This window comes from Rhamphochromis longiceps, linkage group LG23 (assembly GCF_057381845.1).
Source record: "Rhamphochromis longiceps isolate RC_006_pf linkage group LG23, R_longiceps_female_GT1.1, whole genome shotgun sequence".
Classification (NCBI taxonomy): Eukaryota; Metazoa; Chordata; class Actinopteri; order Cichliformes; family Cichlidae; genus Rhamphochromis; species Rhamphochromis longiceps.
Genome location: NC_140578.1, coordinates 1,613,974 through 1,633,669, shown reverse-complemented (window position 1 = coordinate 1,633,669; position 19,696 = coordinate 1,613,974). Strand labels below are relative to the sequence as shown.

General features: G+C 41.8%; 1 protein-coding gene across 1 annotated transcript; it reads left to right on the top strand.

The window, feature by feature from the left end:
- Positions 1-1,330: 1,330 nt before the first annotated feature.
- Positions 1,331-15,131, top strand: lhx4 (LIM homeobox 4). Its single transcript, XM_085398800.1, has 6 exons — positions 1,331-2,046; positions 5,655-5,826; positions 7,106-7,308; positions 7,846-8,000; positions 11,517-11,688; positions 12,497-15,131. The coding sequence occupies exons 1-6, from the start codon at positions 1,968-1,970 to the stop codon at positions 12,877-12,879; spliced, it is 1,164 nt and encodes a 387-aa protein (XP_085254926.1). The 5' UTR covers positions 1,331-1,967; the 3' UTR covers positions 12,880-15,131.
- The last annotated feature ends 4,565 nt before the right edge of the window (positions 15,132-19,696 follow it).

The window sequence follows — 19,696 nt, the reverse complement described above, 5'->3', positions numbered from 1 at the left end:
GAATAGTCGAATAAATTGAATGATCTTGAGGGGAAAAGTGTATAATGAAAATAAAGTGAGACCATATGATCCCCTCGCCACACATGCGCGTTACTGATGGATGGATGGACGGATAAAATTCCTGTAATATCCCAGCCTGCCTTTTAATCATCCTGATGTCCGTTTTCATTTTACTAAATTATATCTGGAAACGCCACGCATACAGGCGAAGGGGATTGTGGGTCCAAACACCATAGGCTGGCTATAAAATAAATAAATAAAAATAAATAATAAACAGAGATAGAATCAGTTTATGGGCAAAAAGGGGGAAATATGCATAATATGACGCCAACTTAAATTTACTTTGCCAGAGCTTGTTCTCCCCTTTTTCTGATATTTGTAAAGCCAAATAAAATAGTCCGCTAGTTTTGATCTATTACTAGTGCAAAATATTGAGTCACATCACAGAAGATCTCAAATATGTGTTGGATATTAAAGGGTATAAATGCGTCGAATTGATACACCGCTTGAACTACTAAAACCTCACCTAAAATAGCCAAGCGGTAAATAAACTAAAAAGAAATGCTTTCACTTATTGTTTGTTTTTTTAAATAAAGAAAAATTACTGGTTTTGTTTTAGTTGAACATGTGGTGTGTGTGAGTGTGTGTGTGAGAGAGAGCGAGCTGCAAACAATCACCTGGGACCCTCAGACGGACTTGGGAGTTGATGGAAACAACCTGCACTGGTTTGGAGGCGGACCGCGGCGGCAAAGCGCCACTGTGTGCTTTTCTTTCCATGCTTGAAGTAAATTGGAAGCGAAGATTGAGTTCATCTAGCCTGAACTAGCGGCCCTCCGGAGGGAATATCTTATCCGGGAGAGCAGTCTCAGACGATGGGGTTTGAAATGAGCAGTGTCAGGAGGACTGCGCCCAGACTCCTAATCCTACCTGTCACTGAGAGAGCAGCTGCACGGGAGCTGCCACTGCCGGGAAAAGGGCTACAGGTGACGGTGCTGTGAATGTGACTCAGACGTGTCCAATAATATTCCTTCTGTGGTGTGGCTTCATTTATTATTTTTTCCCTTTTTTTGCACCCTTAGCTGTAGTAAGACCTCAGATTACAGGGATACTTTTCAGGTGTGATGGTGCCTACATGCGTGTTTTATAGGGCCAATCAATCCCATCACCAAATAATAAAAATGAAGAAAAATGCGTTTACTTGCATTGAATTGACTGATGCCGCCATCCCACCTGCTGATATTCTATAAAAGTACATTTTTGCATCGCATTTGGTCACAGACGTGGGTGCTGAAGAAACAACACTGTAGTCTGGACGATCCGCAGGGAAATCTGCGTGGACAGCAGACACGCTTTCTTTTTTGTTGCTTCGTGGATCATTTCTAAAGTAAAATGACATGTAGCTGAACTCTAATTTTCCTGGCAACACGGGTCCCTTCTCCTCCTCTCCTAAAGGAGCCCTGCTTGCCCGGGGACCCTCCGGAAGCCACTGCAGTGAGCTATTTATGGTCTCCAAGGGAGCGAGGCCCCGCCTCTCCAGAGACTTTCTCATATACCATGTAAGACTCCCCTGCTCCTCTCCTTTCTCCTTCTTCCTTGTACACCTATTGAGGATGCTTTCCGCCTTCGGGGGGCCTCCTCTTCCTGCTCTCCTATTGGCTCCTGGTCAGCCTCTGCCGTGGTGACGTCAGGCCCCGCCGCCCCTGCAGCGCTGAATGGACCAAGCAGCCTGTCTGATCCACTCCAAAACAGCTCAACACGGCACGGCACAGCACGGACACCATCCCGGGAATAGGAAAATAACAGGAATAGAGGCTTGACGGGACAGCGACAGAGATCAGCCTCCAAATCGCACGAAGGCCCAACAACATCAGCATCATTGTTTGTTTTCTTCACGAGACAGGACGGGGGAGTGCGCCCACCGTTTTGCGGGTGTATGTGCGTGCGCTTGTCTCCCGGTTTGGATCACGATGATGCAAAGTGCGGCGGTCCTACCGACAGAGAGTCCTGTGAAGAGTTTACCGGAGATTCTCGGAGTGCCACTGCAGCGTAAGACATTTTTTCTCCTGTTCTTCCTCTTCTTCTGTCCACGATCAGTCTGGAAACTGGTTGGCGAGCGCAACCGGTGCTGCGGGGATTTGACTGTAGGGAGAGGGGCTTAGTTCCAGCAACCCGAGCGAGATTGGGGAGTCTTAGTTTGTCACGTACACCACTAATGTGCCATGCTTAGTCTTTATTTCACGGTGCAAAAGCGCCTCGTAGACGATTCTGCTTCACGGCCTCACAGCCACCCGCATGTCCAATTAATCTTCGCAGCCTCAGATAGCAAAGACGTATTCTGCGTTAGGCTGCGAGTAGAAGCGCAAACTGTGATATTTTTCACTCATCCTGGGTGAAAAATAATTTCTGGTGAAAGGCAACATTTATGATTCCCTAGTTTGGCCTCTAACTTCCCGCGTCAGGTTGCTGGGCTCACACGGAGCCTCCCAGCTGTTAATTTGTAAAAGAGTCTGCATGGTCAAGAGATCAGGCGCAGTTGTCATCACCCTTCAGACAAACACACTGACTTTGACTGACACTCATCACTGGGTCGAATTAAATAGCTTGAAACACTTTTATTTATTACAATTTAAGCACTAATAAAAGTGAAATTATTATTATTATTATTATTATTATTATTGAGGATAAGGGCAGATATTTAGTAGTTAATTGTCGATGTATCACTGTATTTTCTACCTTCCAGCATCAAAGGCGAGAAATGCCTTACATCTGTTCTCCTGTTAATCTGTGCCAAACCTTTTCTTTCTTTCTTTTTTACAATCTGTTCGCGCAATCAAGGTCTAAGTGCAACTGGATACATTTCTGTTCTGACCTAATTATTTAATATGCCAGTTAGTAACAATGTACAGATGGACCGGGTCTAATAGGGTAACGTCAAAAATAATCCACAACAGAACGGGATAACGTCGAGCGAAATTACTGGACTGCTCTGTTTTCAAAATACTCATGATGCACATTTAAAGACGCACATTCAAGGTTTGAAATCTGTTAACAAATGGCTAAAACTATATAACAAAACTGAGGGGAATCTTTCAGGTTTTTCCACATTGCTCCCATCCAACTAAAAAACCGTAAACAACGGTGAAATATGACAAGAGTCATCTAAGACTTCCAGCCTGTTCAGTGAAGTATTTAAACCTCACCAACTGGGGGGAAGCCTCTATATGGTGGGCTTATGCTCTTTAATTTTATAAATCGAGACAGATTAAAAGATTGGATAAAGATCCTGCCACTCAGCCCCCTGCAGAGCCAGCAGGCATCCTGGATTTAAACCTGGATTATTTCAGGAATAAAAGCAAAGCAGAATATATCTGAGCATTTTATATCACACACACAGTCCTCTGCTGACTCAGGGCAATTACACCCACACCTTAACCTGCAGGCTATTAGTCGTTGATATAGAGTGTTTACTTCACGTTTAATTAACACAAATCGCTTGACAACCAACGGCTGCCAGAGTGCACTTCTTCTTCTTCTTCCTCCTCCTTTCGTTTCTTCTTCTAAACAACACCCCTGCTAAAAGAGTCTGAAAGTGTGTTTCACCCGCTGTGTGAAATGAGCAAAGCGATGAGACTGCACGTGGTGAAGAGTGGTGGCAACAGATAATAAGATACGAAGAAGACCTCCTGAATACACGAGGTTTACTCTCTCTCCCTCTCTCCCTCTCTGACACACACACACACACACACACACACACACACACACACACACACACACACACACACACACACACACACACACACACACACACACTGAAGCTGGATGGCGAACGCCCTGTCGTTGCCAAGAATCGTGCTGCTTTCCTTTCAGCACCACTTCTCTCTCCAAAGCCATCCCGCTCGGCTTCACCCACCCACCACTTATCTCTGGATATTTAAAATGCTTTCCCATTTTAAAGTCCGAGACACAGGCCACCCTTTCATAATAATTTCACTGCCTTCTTCTACCCTTTCTATGAGAATTACCTCGCCGAGGAGACACAAAGCCAGTCCAAGCTGTGTCTGTGCCGGAATGTTCCTCTGTGTGTAACAGTGTGCGCACTGGGTTATTTAAGCTTCTGTAATAAGGACCGAATATTTCGATGAGGTTATCTGTTCTTACTCTTCGCAAAATAAACGAATGAATACTGAAAATAAAATGATTTTTTTAAAAAAAGCTCATTTTCACTGAGTTACAGTTATTTCTCCTCCTTGAAATTAAAATTAAAATCACAGAAATGCCAAAGGTACTAAGAGTAGTACATAAAAACCCTCTAAAATGTGCGTGTCCGCGCCTCCACGGTGCAGAGTCAGTGAGCTTGGTTTTGCACGCAGTATTGTGTGTGGGGATTACGCATGAGGCACCCGGCGCTTTACACGGTTATTGTAAGATGATTTCACGGCCGATATGTTTTCTCTCCACAGCAAAGGTTGTGATATGTGGGTGTCTTAGCTTCATGGTCACCGGCCCCGGTCACTTGTTTTTTCTCAGTATTTTTTTTTTTTTTTTTTTTTACAGTTTTTTCTCGTCGTGTAGCATCATGCAGATGTGTGACAAAGACAGGCCGAGAATAAAAACAGTCTAAAGGTCTTTAAAGACAAATGCTGACGTGATGTTAGTTTATGGAGCATTGCAGGTGGACTTTTACAATCTTTAATTTAATAGAAGGAGTAGGAGTTACTGTAATAATAAAAATGCTACAAATACAAATATTAAAATATAAAAAATATGCTGTTTGATCTCTATAAATGTGCTACTTCGACAGAAAATCGGTTTTTGTTTTGAAAGAAATTATGTTTTGATTTTATTTCGCTTTTTAAGACGTCTTGAAATGTGCAGCTTACCTGTAGTTTATCATCGATGCCAAATTTAATTGCTAATATCTGCCTCCGAATGGGCACGTGTGGTGTGCCAAGACACCTTTTTTCCCTTTCTTTTTTTTACATTAACAAAAATTTAATTTAATCTCCCCTTGACCCTGATTTACATCCAGAAACCGCCTCACCTTCTAACACTGGTTGCCACCATGCTTCCCATAAAATCATTAGGAGATTAATTAGGGTCAAACTAGATCTGGCTAACGAAATTAAGAGAAACAAAAATCAATATTTCGTCAGAAAATTATTTTCGCCCTACAAGCGAACAGCTCCGAGTTCAGCACCTTGGACAGAGACGGACAATACAAATACGCGAAATTTATATATTTTTTGTCCTGTTTAGCTGTGATAGCAACAGCAAAATAAGTCGTAATAAAATAAAATAAATATATAAACAGAAGCAAAATAAATAACATTTAAAAAAAGTGACGGGCCTTTAGAAAATAAACATCCATGCACATAATCTCCAGATTTCATTGTTATTATATCTATACGGAAATATGAGTGAAACCCGAGTTTATTGTCTAAAACTAAACTACAGGCTTGCAGATTTAGGGGAAACCCCGAAAACCTGCTTTAATGTGCGAAACAATTCTCCGTCACCATGAATGTCATTTCATTTTTTGTTGTTGTTTTTGTAAAGGTAAAACGAAATGAATTTCGTTCGCGTAAAGCGCTTATTTCTCTTTGCCTCTTTGCTTCTCTGTTAACTACGCGGGACTGCGCTTGTTTCCGTCACAGAGATCCCTCAGTGTGCAGGCTGTAGTCAGCACATCCTGGACAAGTTCATCCTGAAGGTGCTGGACAGACACTGGCACTCCAAGTGCCTCAAGTGCGCCGACTGCCAGACACCGCTGGCGGACAAATGTTTCTCCCGGGCAGGAAGCGTCTACTGCAAGGAGGATTTCTTCAAGTAAGTGCGCTTCTTCCTTTGCTTTCTCCCCTTACCATCCGCGTGGATTGTTTCCTGCAGAGTGAGCACTGGCCCAGCCTTTCTCCAGGGCAGCACTAACAAATATTACAATTTTCCTTGACAAAAATCCGACTGTGACCTGTAATAGTTCCGGTGCATTTAGTATTGCAACCGACTGGTTTCCGTTTGCTAACACGGTTAAAATGCTAGCAATATAACATCGTGCCATACATGTGTATTAGGCTAACCTTTGTCTTTTTACCTTTAATTATTTAATAATACATATTCACCACTTTCCCCTAATTTATGAAGAACAACAGAAACACAGCTTGCAGGTGTGTTTGCTTGGGTTGATGGTTTTCCTCTTTGTTGTGACTGAACATGTGTGATGCTGGTTGCCCTCATAATGTGCACAGTTTGCCTGATTCCCAGTGTAGTGGCAGCTCTGTCACACTGTAGGAAAGATTAAAAATCCCTTTATTTCACAGTCTAGTTGCCATTTATTCTTTCAACAATTGGATGTTTGAGGCATTGCAGGAGAAAATTGAGTTTGACTTTTATCCATAACACGATCGGCATATTGGGGCTTTTTACTAAATCATGTTTGAAAGGTTTTAATGCTCAAAGCTAGAAAGAGACCTAAAGAGCTCCGGAGTCTCACTGGGAGCTAACTGTGTTAGGTGACCCAGGGGGCAGTGCTGGTGGGGGCTGTAGCATGTTCAAACACACACAGACACACATACTAAATAATACATACACATAGCTTTGCTGGTGTTTGCTTCCCAGAGGTGATTTGGAGGCCTCACCTTGCTCTTTTTATTTTTGTGTGTCTGTGCTGTGATTTAAAGCCTCTCCCGAGTCAGTGTTTTATTGGTTCTCCTCGGGGTGTCTTTACTGTGAGGACCCCTCCTCCTCCTTCTCCTCCTCTTCTTGTTCTCTTTTTACTCTAGTTCATCTGCAATCACATAAACATGCAAACATGCAGATGCACACTCAAACCCACACAGTGCACTGATCCAGTCCATCTATCAGTCTGCTGGCAGATCTACCGTTAACAGAAACACATTCCAGGGATGGTTTTTCCCTCCTCAGCAGCTGGAGTTCCTATTAATACAGACACTGTGCCATCATTCTTGGCTGCAGATGAAGAAATAGTCATGTAGTGTGTGAAATTTTAATCTCAGCTGCTCGCACTCTTTCCATCAGTCCACCCTGCCGGCGTTTTACAAATTTTTTCATGGCGTCTCTCTCTCTCTCTCTCCTTCATGTTTTCCTGCAGACGTTTTGGTACAAAATGTGCATCGTGTCAGCAGGGCATCCCGCCGACACAGGTTGTGCGGAAGGCGCAGGACTTTGTTTATCACCTGCACTGCTTCGCCTGCATCATGTGCAGCAGACAGCTGGCCACCGGGGACGAGTTTTACCTCATGGAAGACGGGAGGCTGGTGTGCAAGGTGGATTACGAGGCCGCCAAACAAAATGGTAGGTGTGCAGGAGCATTCGATGTTAGGCTACAACGAGCGTTTACTGAAAATATGACAAAAGAGATGTTTCAATAACTCTTAGCAGTTTTTATCCACCTGGTTTAGTGCTGATGACTTCACTTAACTACACCAGAATCACAACACTATGAATCATGGATAAAGTTGTATTCACGGTGCAAAGCGGTAATACGACTCCTGCCGGTGGATCCGTGTTGTTTGTTTGTGGGTGTGTGCTGCTTCTCTCCCTCCCTCTCTCCTCAGATGTCCATGCATCTCTGATTGATTATGCAAAGTGAAGCAATGCTCTTATATGGTGCTGTTCCAATCACTCCATTCCTCCGGCAGTGAATAGATTTATGTCCTCTGCTGTGGGAGTGGGACAGATGCACAAGGACAATAATACACTTCTATACATGACCATTCACTTCACTGAGCACAGACACGCTCAATGTGAAGGCCTGAGGGCAGTGCCTGCTGAGGCAACATGACAAATCTAGGAAGAAGTCACTCACGCTCGTGTGTGTGGTGTTTTCAGATGATTCAGAGGCAGGGACCAAGAGACCAAGGACCACCATCACCGCCAAACAGCTGGAGACCCTCAAAAGTGCCTACAAAAACTCGCCGAAGCCTGCACGCCACGTCAGAGAGCAGCTGTCATCAGAGACGGGGTTAGACATGAGAGTGGTGCAGGTAGAGTATTTTGGCTATATCCTGCAGGTCCCTGAGAAAGCTGACTCACTGGGATCGAGTTTTTGTAATGAAGCAAGTTACTTTGGAATCGCTGAATCCCGGCCTCTCAAGTGCTGATACAAATGTTAAAAAGCAAATACATATTTGGAAACAACATAATTCACATGCATTTTACTTGAATTTTCAGTTCAGTTCAGTTCAGTTCATTTTTATTTCAAACATTTCAAACATGTGCCTTCACAATCATTACAAAATATCATTCCATTATTTGTTTGAAAAGGAGTAGGCTGAAGTATTTACTTATTTGTCCCTACCCCCTCAAGTTTTACCTCTCATTCATTTAATTTTTTTTTGTCTTAAATTAAACAAACAACATATGAAACATATAAACATATGAAGTAAAACAAAACATAACATACATAAATCAAAAACAAGAAATTAGCAAGCCCCACCACAGTATAGTTTCTTTCATATGAAAAATACAGAATGTGTATATTTGCAGATACACAAGTTATGGAAAAACAACAAAACAAAACAAAAAAACAAAAAAACAACCAAAAAAGAACCACAACACCATTACCAGCAACATTACCATCCTGGGTTAACCCCGTTTTCTTCATTCTTATACTTATTTAAAATTAGGTTTTTATATTTTACTTTAAACTGTTTTATGTTTTGACTGTCTTTTATTTCTTCTGTTAGACTGTTCCATAATTTAACTCCTGCAATTGAGATTGACATAGTTCTTAAAGTGGTTCTAGCACTTTGTATTTTTAAATTCCATTTCCCTCTTAAGTTATACCCACCTTCTCTTTCTATGAACAATTTACAGATTTCTTTGGGAAGCAATTTATTTCTGACTTTATACATTATTTGCGCTGTTTTAAGCTTCACCAAGTCTTGGAATTTAATAGCTTGCATTTTGACAAAGAGTGCATTTGTATGGTCCCTGTACCCTACATTATTTATTAATCTAATGGCCCTTTTCTGTATTATAGTTATTGTTTGTGTGTTACTTTTGTATGTGTTTCCCCAGACCTCTACACAGTAGCTCATATATGGCAGTAGTAAAGCACAGTATAAAATGTGCAGTGCTTTCTGATCCAACATATGCTTTGCTTTTCCCAGGACGGCAATGCCCCGTGCCAATTTCCCCCGAACATAAGTAATGTGTGGCTTCCAACAGAGCTTGTGGTCAATGATCACCCCAAGAAATTTTATTTCATTTACTCTTTCTAAATATACATTGTCAACACATATTTCTACTTCGATGTTTTTCTTTTGGTTTCCAAACAACATAAATTTGGTTTTATCTAGATTCAATGATAATTTATTTATATCAAACCACTTCTTTAATATCGTTAATTCCTGTGTGATCATTTCCAAAACCTGTGGCAATTCCCCACCTGAACACAGTATATTTGTGTCATCTGCAAATATTACAAACTTTAAAATCTCCGATACTCTGCAGATATCATTTAAGTACATAATAAACATTTTTGGACCCAGTACTGAACCTTGAGGTACTCCACAAGCTATATCCATCAAATTAGATTTATATTCATTTATTTGTACATATTGTTGCCTATTCCCTACATAGCTTTTTAGCCATTCCAAAACCACTCCCCTAAACCCGTACTTTTCCAGTTTTTTTAATAGAATTTCATGATTAACAGTATCAAACGCCTTCTTTAGATCTAAGAAAACTCCGAGCGCATACCTCTTATTATCCATACATTCCGTTATCTTTTCCATTAAATCTATCAGTGCCAAAGCTGTTGATCTGTTGCTTCTGAACCCATACTGACTATCTGTCATTAATTCATATTTTTCCACAAAACTATCAAATCTTTTTATGAAGAGTTTTTCCAGTATCTTAGAGAACTGGGAGAGTATTGACACTGGTCTATAGTTTGTAAAATGATGTCTTTCACCGGTTTTGTAAATGGGAATAACTTTAGCAACTTTCATTTTTTGTGGAAAAACTCCTTTTTGAAACGACAAGTTGAATATATATTTTAATGGTTTTACGATACCATCAATAACTGTCTTTACCGTTACCATATCAATATCATTCCAGTCTGTACTGGTTTTGTTCTTAAGTCCTCTAACCATGTCATAAATCTCTTTCTCTTCCACTGCTCTTAAAAACATTGAGCTACTATTCCTTTCAATATTTTCACCAGTGTCCCTTTCTATTCCATCAACCTTTATTTCTTCTGCCAGTTTTGGCCCTATGTTTACGAAGAATTCATTAAAGCCATTTACTATCTCTTCCATGTTATTAATACTTCTTGTCCCTTCTATAAAGTACCCAGGGTAATCATTATTCCTTGATTCATTTTTGATTATTCTGTTTAATACATTCCATATATCTCTTGTGTTATCTTTATTGTGTTCTAACCTTTTAATGTAATACTCTCTTTTACAGGATCTCATTATATTAGTTAATTTATTTTTGTAAGTTTTATACTTCATTTCAGTTTCTATTGTTCTCTTTTTTATGAATTCTCAATATAAGGTATTCTTTTTTTTGCTGGCATTTTGTAGTCCTTTTGTCATCCATGGTCTTCCTGCATAGTTGTGTTTCCTATTGATTTCAATTACTGGGCAGTTTTTATCAAGTAATGTGTTAAATGTTCTTAAAAATCCTTCGTAAGCTTTATTAACTTCTGTTTGTTCATATACAATATTCCAATCTTGCTTTAAAAGTTCATTTCTAAGACAATTTAAGGTCTTCTCTGTTCTTATTCTTTTGTAAATAATCTTATGTCCATCGTTGTTCACTTTATAATGGCAATTATACGATGCAAAGACTGGTAAATGGTCACTTATATCATTGATTAACAGCCCACTTTTTATCTTTCCTTCTATTATATTTGTAAATATATTATCTAATAGAGTTGCACAATGAGATGTTATTCTGGTCGGTCTTGTTATCAGTGGAAATAAACCTATGCTGTACATGGAATCAATAAATTCTTCTGTACTCTTATTATGATTTGGATTCAATAAGTCAATATTAAAGTCCCCACAAATAAACATTCTTTTCTGATTTATATTTGTAAATACGTCCTCCATATTATCCTTAAATATCTCAATCTTAGATCCTGGTGTTCTATATATACAACTGACAATTTAAATGAGGATATTTAGTATTTTAGAGTGTTTCAGAGCTAAAAAGATCAGACCTTATTGAGAATCCACGTGCAAAGCTTACATTTTTTTCACATATTCACTTTAGTGTCATGCGTTTGTTTTCCTACCTAAAATTTCTGGTATCGACTGTTGTGAGATAATTAAAATTTGATGAGTTTATTTGTGAATTTAAAAGCTCAGGTTGCAAATAAACACATTTATAAAGAGTGACGCTATATTGCGTCAAACAAAGGCCGAGGCTGAAGTCAGACTAAGAAGGTATCGTTCCTGTTGTCATTTATTTTTAGTTGGAGATAATGTTTCAGAGAGTGTTTCATAATTTCATTTGCACTTAACGATAAATAAAATGTTCCACAGGTTTGGTTTCAGAACCGGCGAGCGAAGGAAAAGCGTCTGAAGAAAGACGCAGGGCGGCATCGCTGGACTCAGTTTTATAAAAGTGTCAAACGCAGCCGAGGAGGAACTAAAGTGGAGAAGGAGAGCTCAGCTGACGACGCAGGACTCAGCGACAGCGAGCTGAGCTTCAGAGGTATGCAGCTTTTATTGCTTAAAAGTGAGATCCCTGAAGGGAATTGTCCGTCATGCTGCCGTGCTAATGGGATCGAGGGAGCCTAGAAGCTGCTAAATGACACGAGCGCCGCGGCAATTGGAAGTGTCTTTGTGGCGTTTCATTTGTTTTCTAGCATTCATCAACGCGTGGCGTCGCAGTCGGGCAAATCCAAAATGGCATTCTCATTTCACATTCCCGTCACACATCCCTGTGGCTGCTGACGCATCCTCCTGCCTCTGTTTGTCACCATGATGGAGCTTATTGGAAAAGAGAGAGGGTCCTTAGTGGGATGCAAACGGCGTTTTAGACATGCCATGTTATTTAATGTTTGCACACCCCGTTTTTGGTAGTCATAAAAGTCCTCAAGCCAAAGAAGGCTATTTTTATGAGAAATGAAAACATGGTGACAGAAACTCTATAAAGCATGTGAGGCTTTTAGTCAATTAGAGAGAAAGCGCTCTGGGGCGTTGTTGTTATTGAAGCCACCCAGGGGAGGGACGAGATGGAAACAAATATTTTGTGCTGCAGTAATTGCTCGGTTAGAGATGAAGCAGAAAGAGCATCCTTTCTCACTTTCTCGCTAAGAGAACCGAAAAGCCTTTCAAAGACTTCAGTGGCTCGTCCATTTACTGTACCTCCATGAAATCTGCCACAATAAATCTGACTCGTAAAAGCACTTAACTGTATTGAAATATAACAACTGTATAATGCTCGCACAGGTGACGGCGCTGTTGATGTCTCAAAGTTTTTACACTCCTCGTGCTAAGTGACGGTTTCTCCTCTGCAGACGACCAGGTCCTGTCAGATCTCGGCCACGCCAACGGGCTTTACGGGAGCGTCGGCGATGTGACCAACACGCTGAACGGCGGCTTCTCCGTCGACGCGGCGGGACAGCCCTACCACGACATCCGAGCGGGAAGCCCTTACGGTCTCCCCCAGTCGCCCTCCTCCATCGCCTCTCTGCCCGGCCACACTCCTCTCCTCAACAACCTGAGCTTCAACATGGACAGCCTGGTGGCACAGGGGGGGCCGGGTGGTGTGGGACAGGCTCTGAGGGCCATGGCAGGAGGCCCGACCTCAGACCTCTCCACAGGGAGCAGTACGGGATACCCTGACTTCCCCACCAGCCCCGCCTCATGGCTGGACGAGATGGACCATTCCCAGTTTTGAGTCTCAGACATGGTAAAAAAAAAGTACTGTGGGGAAACATCAAAGTGGACTCAGAAGGCTTTTTACATTTCTTTCTATCGTTCTCCACGGTCCACTGCTGGTATGTTTCGGGTGCGATGTTGGGCGAAGGAGAAGGGAGAGTCCCGCAGCAGTCGTAGTTGGTGAGGTAGCCATCGAGATATGTAGTCTGAGCGGAAGCAGCGAGAACGCCTCCACACAGAATGAGTCAACTCTGCATCATACGATCGTTTTTTACACTTTGTTTTGTTCGTTCACTCTCTGAAAGTGAGACCGGATCTCAAATATATCGGTGGAGTAATGCTCACAGGGGAGAAACGTCTCATCCCTTGAAATAAACCACACAACATTAGGGCGACACAATCCAGATCAAAGTCCCTACGAAACCCAGGAGTCACCTGCATGCTTCTCATTCATACTGAGCAGGCCTGCCGTACAGCCACATCCAAGCCTTTACATTGGCGATGCACTTTACTCTCCTCGTCTCTCTACACGTGTGGACAGGAATGTGGGGAGAGCAGAGAAAAGGAGGAGAGACGTATGCACAAGGCAACAAACAGTGTTTCATTGGGAGAGAAATTTACAAAAAAAGAGCGGCACAAGTGTTAATTTTGAACCACGCTGATGCTTTTGTTGTTTTTAACATAGTGCTCAAACTTATTAGGAAATAGATGACTGTTGGTCTGCCCGTCCTTTCCTCTGTCCGTCCGTCTGTTCATTAGAAGTTTATGTCTCCCCTCTTTGAATGAGGGCGATCACTGTTTGCTACAAAGCAGATCTCTCTTCTATATTTATAGGTGCTTGACTTGTTGTCATCTGTGTAAAAGCTGGTCTGGAAGCAGACGTCCGTCAGTATTAAATTATCTCAGACACAGACTCGCCAGGAATAAAAAGCTTATATGTTTAAGGCAAAGTCAAGACATGTATACGGTTTGGAAATATTCAGTTCTAACCGCTAAAGACGCCCCGCATCTTATCCATTTGTATGCACATGCAGATTCTTTTGCAGACGTTGAAAAGCAAACATAAATTTGACACTTAAAATGCTAACAAGCAGGAACACAGATAAAAACTCTCTTGAGTTTCTTCGGTCTGATCCAGGCGCCTCTTGGTAATCTACTCAGTGCAGCTTTGCCTGCTATCAACCTACTTACTGACCCCAGATGTGTCATCAGCCTGTTCTCCCACTGCCTGGCCTGCATGTCAGAGGGATTACCGATAGTCCCCCACATTCAGGGCTGATGCTTTAGCGTCAGTGCTGGCACGACTGCCGGGCCGATGCATTTCCCACAGCTGCATCTTTAAAGACCCACAACAACTGAAACAGTGGAACGATTCGGTGTTTCTGATTCTTGACCTGCTGAGCATGCAGGAACCATCATTTAGATTTGATCTCTGCTTCAAAAGAGAAACAGAGTCTTATTCATGTGGGTACTTCTTTTGTTAAAAAAAAAAACAAGGAAAAGAGGGAAAAAAACAAGTGTTTTCAATACCAGGAAGCAAATAAAGAAATACAAGATGACACTATTCAGAGAAACTCGAGATTACAGCTCTAAAATTACAGCGTAATTATTTGGTTGATAAAATTAAAACTATATAAAGTGTAACACGGGGGTAACATTTAGATGTATTACAGTTAGTTAAATTCCAAAACAACGAAGAATAAATGTATTATAGAAAAAACAAATTTAGGAAGATCTCATATTTGATTATTTCATTTATCACTTAGAAATGACAGTTGGAAGCAACGTGGACAAAGTTTTGAAAGAAGAATAGTGTACTCGAGATCAAAACATTCGTTTTAAATTACTGAGCTACTGTAAAACATTACAATTGTTCATGTGTTCATATGTGACAGTTAAAAAAGGGATGCAGTCTATAACCCACATCAACCATGAGTAAACATCTGTTACCCCCAGGATGAGTGCACCGTAATTACAGCGTAATGTTTGAGCTTCTATCGAAGTTTCACAGTTAAATGAAATAACAAACATATTACCAGGACAGTTTCATTCAGTCTGTGTTGCCTCCAAACTTTGCATCTCAATTGCTGTAAATTTTGTACAGTTTGAAAACGTGTTGATCGTCTTGTTTCATGAGCGCTATTTATTATTGCCATGTGTCTTTGAAAAAGATGTAAAAGAGAGCACTGAATTTATTCATTTATGCCTTCTGTGTAATGGTCTGAACTGTGTACAGTCAAATCTATATGAGGAAAATAAAGCTGGATTGTGTTTGGGTTACGCTCGGCTGCTTTCTTTTCGTACTCCGGGCCTGCGGTGATGAATGCGAGACTTAAGATTTTCAGCTGGACTTTGTTTTTAATATATCAAAAGAAAAATATGTGCTGTAGGTGTTTTTATTATTTTGCCTTATTGAAACGCTCTTAGAGCGAGTTAACCCGCAAATTCATTTACCCATTGAGAGCATTTACCACACACTTAGGCCTCTATTCAATTGTGGGGATCCATTTAGTACCACCAACAGACAGTGGTCAGTCAGTTAACAGTGATTGATACTGCTTTCCGCTCTCGCTCTCCGGGTGGGTGGGTGGGTGGGTGGGGGGGGGGGGGGGGGGGTGACAAGAAAGATGCATGAGGAGAGATTAAGGAAAGAAAGCCGGAGAGAGAAATAAAACAAGTGCAGAAACAGATGCTCGCTGGCTATTTCTCTGATCCTCTCAGTGCTAAAGAGACACAACAGCAGATTGCAGCACTGCACTGTCAAATCTACCCTTAATCCCTGAGCTGCTAACTAATTGTGAAATATAGGCAAATGTGCTTTGTAGTCAGGCAAAGCGGGAACATGATCCATATGCAGGCAGCGTGCTCGCACATGTCGAGCTGGTAAATAAACAATTTGCTGAGAGGCCAGTAAAAAAATACCCTAAGATGACTGTAATACTACAAAAAATTATTTAGTTATTAAATTAAATTTTAGTTGCAGTAATTATTACCTAAAAGGCCTCCTCTGCACATTTTCATCTGTACTTAACGTGAAAACAGAAAATAACAGTGAGTCCCAGCAGGAGTCTGCAATGGAAACGTGAGGGTGTGACAGAGGCCTTCTTAGTTTAGCACATAAGCATCCTAATACATGCACAACATAAAGTAACGCTGGAGCTGCTTCATAGACACTGATTTCAAAATTGTTAAAATTCACATGTTGAACACATTTCAACCAAAACAGCAGACAGAACGATCGGCGCCGTCACCCCTGAGACGCTACCACGAAATGACACAAAACAGTCACGTGTCGGCTCCGTGTCAGTGCAGTGAACCCAGCGTCGTTAGTTGTAACTGGCACTCACACACATGCAGTTCCTGCTGCATTGATAAAAGCTCACGAGTTACAATGGATTTACTCCCTGTGACTATGGTGTTGGCTAAGCGCAGCATGTATAGAATTATAATGAAATTACAGCACAGTGTACATCCGTATGAAACTCATTTCTATGCAGCAACGTGCAGCATTTGTTTGAGAGCAGGCCAACACAACCCAAACGTAAGTGATATCGATTCCTTTGTGTTTTAGCTATTCCTGTAGCATTATAAAAACAAAAAGCAAAGAGTCAGCCTGGTTGGAGTTTGCACGTTTGCATAAAATGCTACAAATTGAGCTGATTTTTATTTAAGCATTGATTGGCTGGGTTATGGGCATTAATGGATAGGGTCTAATAGTACTGGCTTACAAAGATAAAGAGCCACACGGACAGTTAGGATAATTTACACGCCACTTACAGCACTAGTATACAAATAAATCTGTGGAAACTCCACCACTGTTGCTTTTGCGAAGATGACAAACACAAGCACAAATGCCATTATCATCGATCGCAAGGCTTTTATTACAAACTTCCTCAAGGAAACTGTTTTTTTTCCCTTCTCAAGCAAAAGGGAATAAATTAACATGCAAAATAGATAGGATTTGTTTTCAGACCGAAAGTCAATCTTGCAGCGTTGAGACAGGACATTTTTCTCCCCAAACAACTTCATCCAGCCTGCAGTGAACAATGATCCGCAGCATGACGGAGTGAGTCTTAAAGAGGAGCTGGAGTCAAACGGAGGCCTCTCAATGACACCCTCAAGGTTGTGAGCTCAATGCTGTTTTAATGTGAAACTGGGACTTTTCCACTCCACAGAAATCCGATAGGTTACAGGTAGCCAAATCAGGTAGATGACAACGTGTAGCTGTACTGAAGAAAAATCTCAAATGTAACTCAGAACCAAGCCTCTGTTTGCCGCCTTAAGTCTTAAACATCAACTTTTTGGTTTCGGTAGTTAGTGGCAACGCTTCTTCATCAACGCAAACTACACATAGGCACCAGAGTGGAGGACACACAAACCTGCACAAACGCACACGAGCGCAGTCCAAGCCACCACTAAACCAATCTGGTATTAGTGGAGACTGTTTCAGCAGCAGGGGGATTTTTGCTTACTGCTGGGTTCCTAACCACGCTGCTGCTGAGAGTGGGTGTGGGGGGCGTGCTGCAGCATAAAGAAAAGATGGAGGAAGGGCTGTGGCGAGGTAAAGGCTTGCATTAAGAGCGGGCCAAAGCAGGAACATGGTATGGCTTTTACGGGAGAGAGAAAGTAAAGGAGAGGCAGTGTGCAGAATGACGCTATAATTCCTCAACATCCCAGCTACGCTTTTCTGTACTGACGAATAAATAAATAGTAAATAAATTGTGTACACTTATCAGCCAAGGAACAAGAAGTTTGGGTTTCTGTTTCTAGTCGGGATTAAGGAGGCTTTGGTTGCATGCAGGTGTCAGTAATGCTGACAATAATGCTTGTTATAAATACCTGCTGGCTCACCCTGAAACTAAAAAATCGCCCCAGAATCTGCCTCTGAAGACTGTGCAGTAGTTTCCCACAGTTAGGAATAGCACGGTTTTGTTTTCCCTGTGAGAATCCATTTGGATTTTATTTTTCCACATGATCGCCAAATTAGTTAAAGATGGGTCTGGGCTGGCGTGACAGGTGGGTGCCAACTCGGCCACTAACTGTATGCTAGGCCTCACCTCAGGTACATGCAAGGCTACACTGCTGTCATGTATGTGGTGTTAGTGTCTTTTTTAATAACATCTTACAAATGACATGGTTTGCTGTGTTGCTATGTGGCTAATTGTACTCACTAGTTTTGCAGCCACATGTCAGCTTCTTGAGGAAGACGCTGAATCTCATAAGTGTTAATTACTTTGCTGTCAAATTAAAGTTGCCCTAAAACATTACTGAAGTATAAATGTGCAAAGTTAGCTTTGTCTCGTATGTTTTGTTGTTGACGCCTGCTTACATGTAACGTTGTCATATTATGCATCTTAGTGCAATTTTAAATAACTGCCGTTGAATAAGAATCAGGGCTGGTACTTTAAAAACGTACTGAAGTTCCTAACTGAACGGCCGTGCAGCACTAGGCCTTGGGGGGTATGAGTCTGCGGTTTGAGGAGGGAGGGAGCTGCCGTGTCAGAAGTGAAAAGCTCAGAGGAAAATTGAAGCCCCATAATGGAAGCATAATGGGCTTAGTGTCAGAGTCTCGCAGACGAGCCGGGAGGGAAGCACGACTGCCGTCATTCTCTCTTACCTCAAGCAAGTATAACGGGGTTTAGGAAGCAACGGGGAGACAACGCCGAGACCCAAACAGGCTTTAGAGATACACCAACAGCCTAATGGCTGGATGTGGACAGAATTCATAACGACGAGATGGTCAGCGGTTGTCTCTTTGTGGGATTGTAGAGCATCATGTCTCGGACTCATGTTGAATACTCAAAAGGCGCCGTCTTAGCTTATGCAGGGTTCCTCCTCAAAATTCATGAGCTGACATGGACACAATTTCATTGAGGAAGCTTCTTTGGCCGGAGTCTACAAAAGTGGAAGATGAAATAAAAACTCTGAGGCCTCTTCCCCGCTGAGACTTGTGAAAGCAGGGCTGAACGAGACACGGATGCAGATTTCGAAATCACGTGGAGGGATCTTAATTCAACTCGTGTACAGCACACCTCACTTGCATCTGAATTTACTGCCAGCACAACAACACCTGTCAGGACGTAAATCGAATTTGAACCGCTACCCCCCTACGCGATGACTACTGATCCTCACCAGGCCATGTAAAGCTGTCACAGATCTGCGAGTGGCTGACATGTTGAGACAGTTATCTAACGCCTTGTGTGTTAGAGCAGATTTCCAGTGCAACACAGTGCAGGAGGGTGGGGGAAGCAAAGCTGTGTGTTTGAGAGTAAAGGATTAAGCTTTGTCCCCAAAACGTGCACGACGTCTTCGTGAATCTGTAGTTAAGAAGCAGGATCCAGATTTAGTGCATTCTCATCTGCTGCAGTGTGTGTGTGTGTGTGTGTGTGTGTGTGTGTGTGTGTGTGTGTGTGTGTGTGTGTGTGTGTGTGTGTGTGTGTGTGATAGAGCTGAGGACCAGTAAAGCTGATTTGGACTCTGACCATGTGTTGGTTATTTTTGGAGAACATCCAGATTCCTCCTTATATGACATAATCATGAACAGGCTGCTCTCTATATACAATATGTTGTGTTTGTGCTCTGTGGACTACAGTCTCTGCTGGTCACGTGGGGACGTGGCTTAAATGTTTGAATTAAAACAATTGTGTCCATCAGGCCACCGAAACCTAAGGAACCGAACATGTTGTTGGAGGTTAGAAAAGAACAAATACTTTGTGCATGTGTTGAAGTTTAAGCTCCAGTAAATGTCGTCTTAGTAATTATGAATATATAAAACTTTTCCCCCCCAGATTTGGTTTTGATTATTGATCAGGTTTATTGTAATGAGGCCTGCTTCT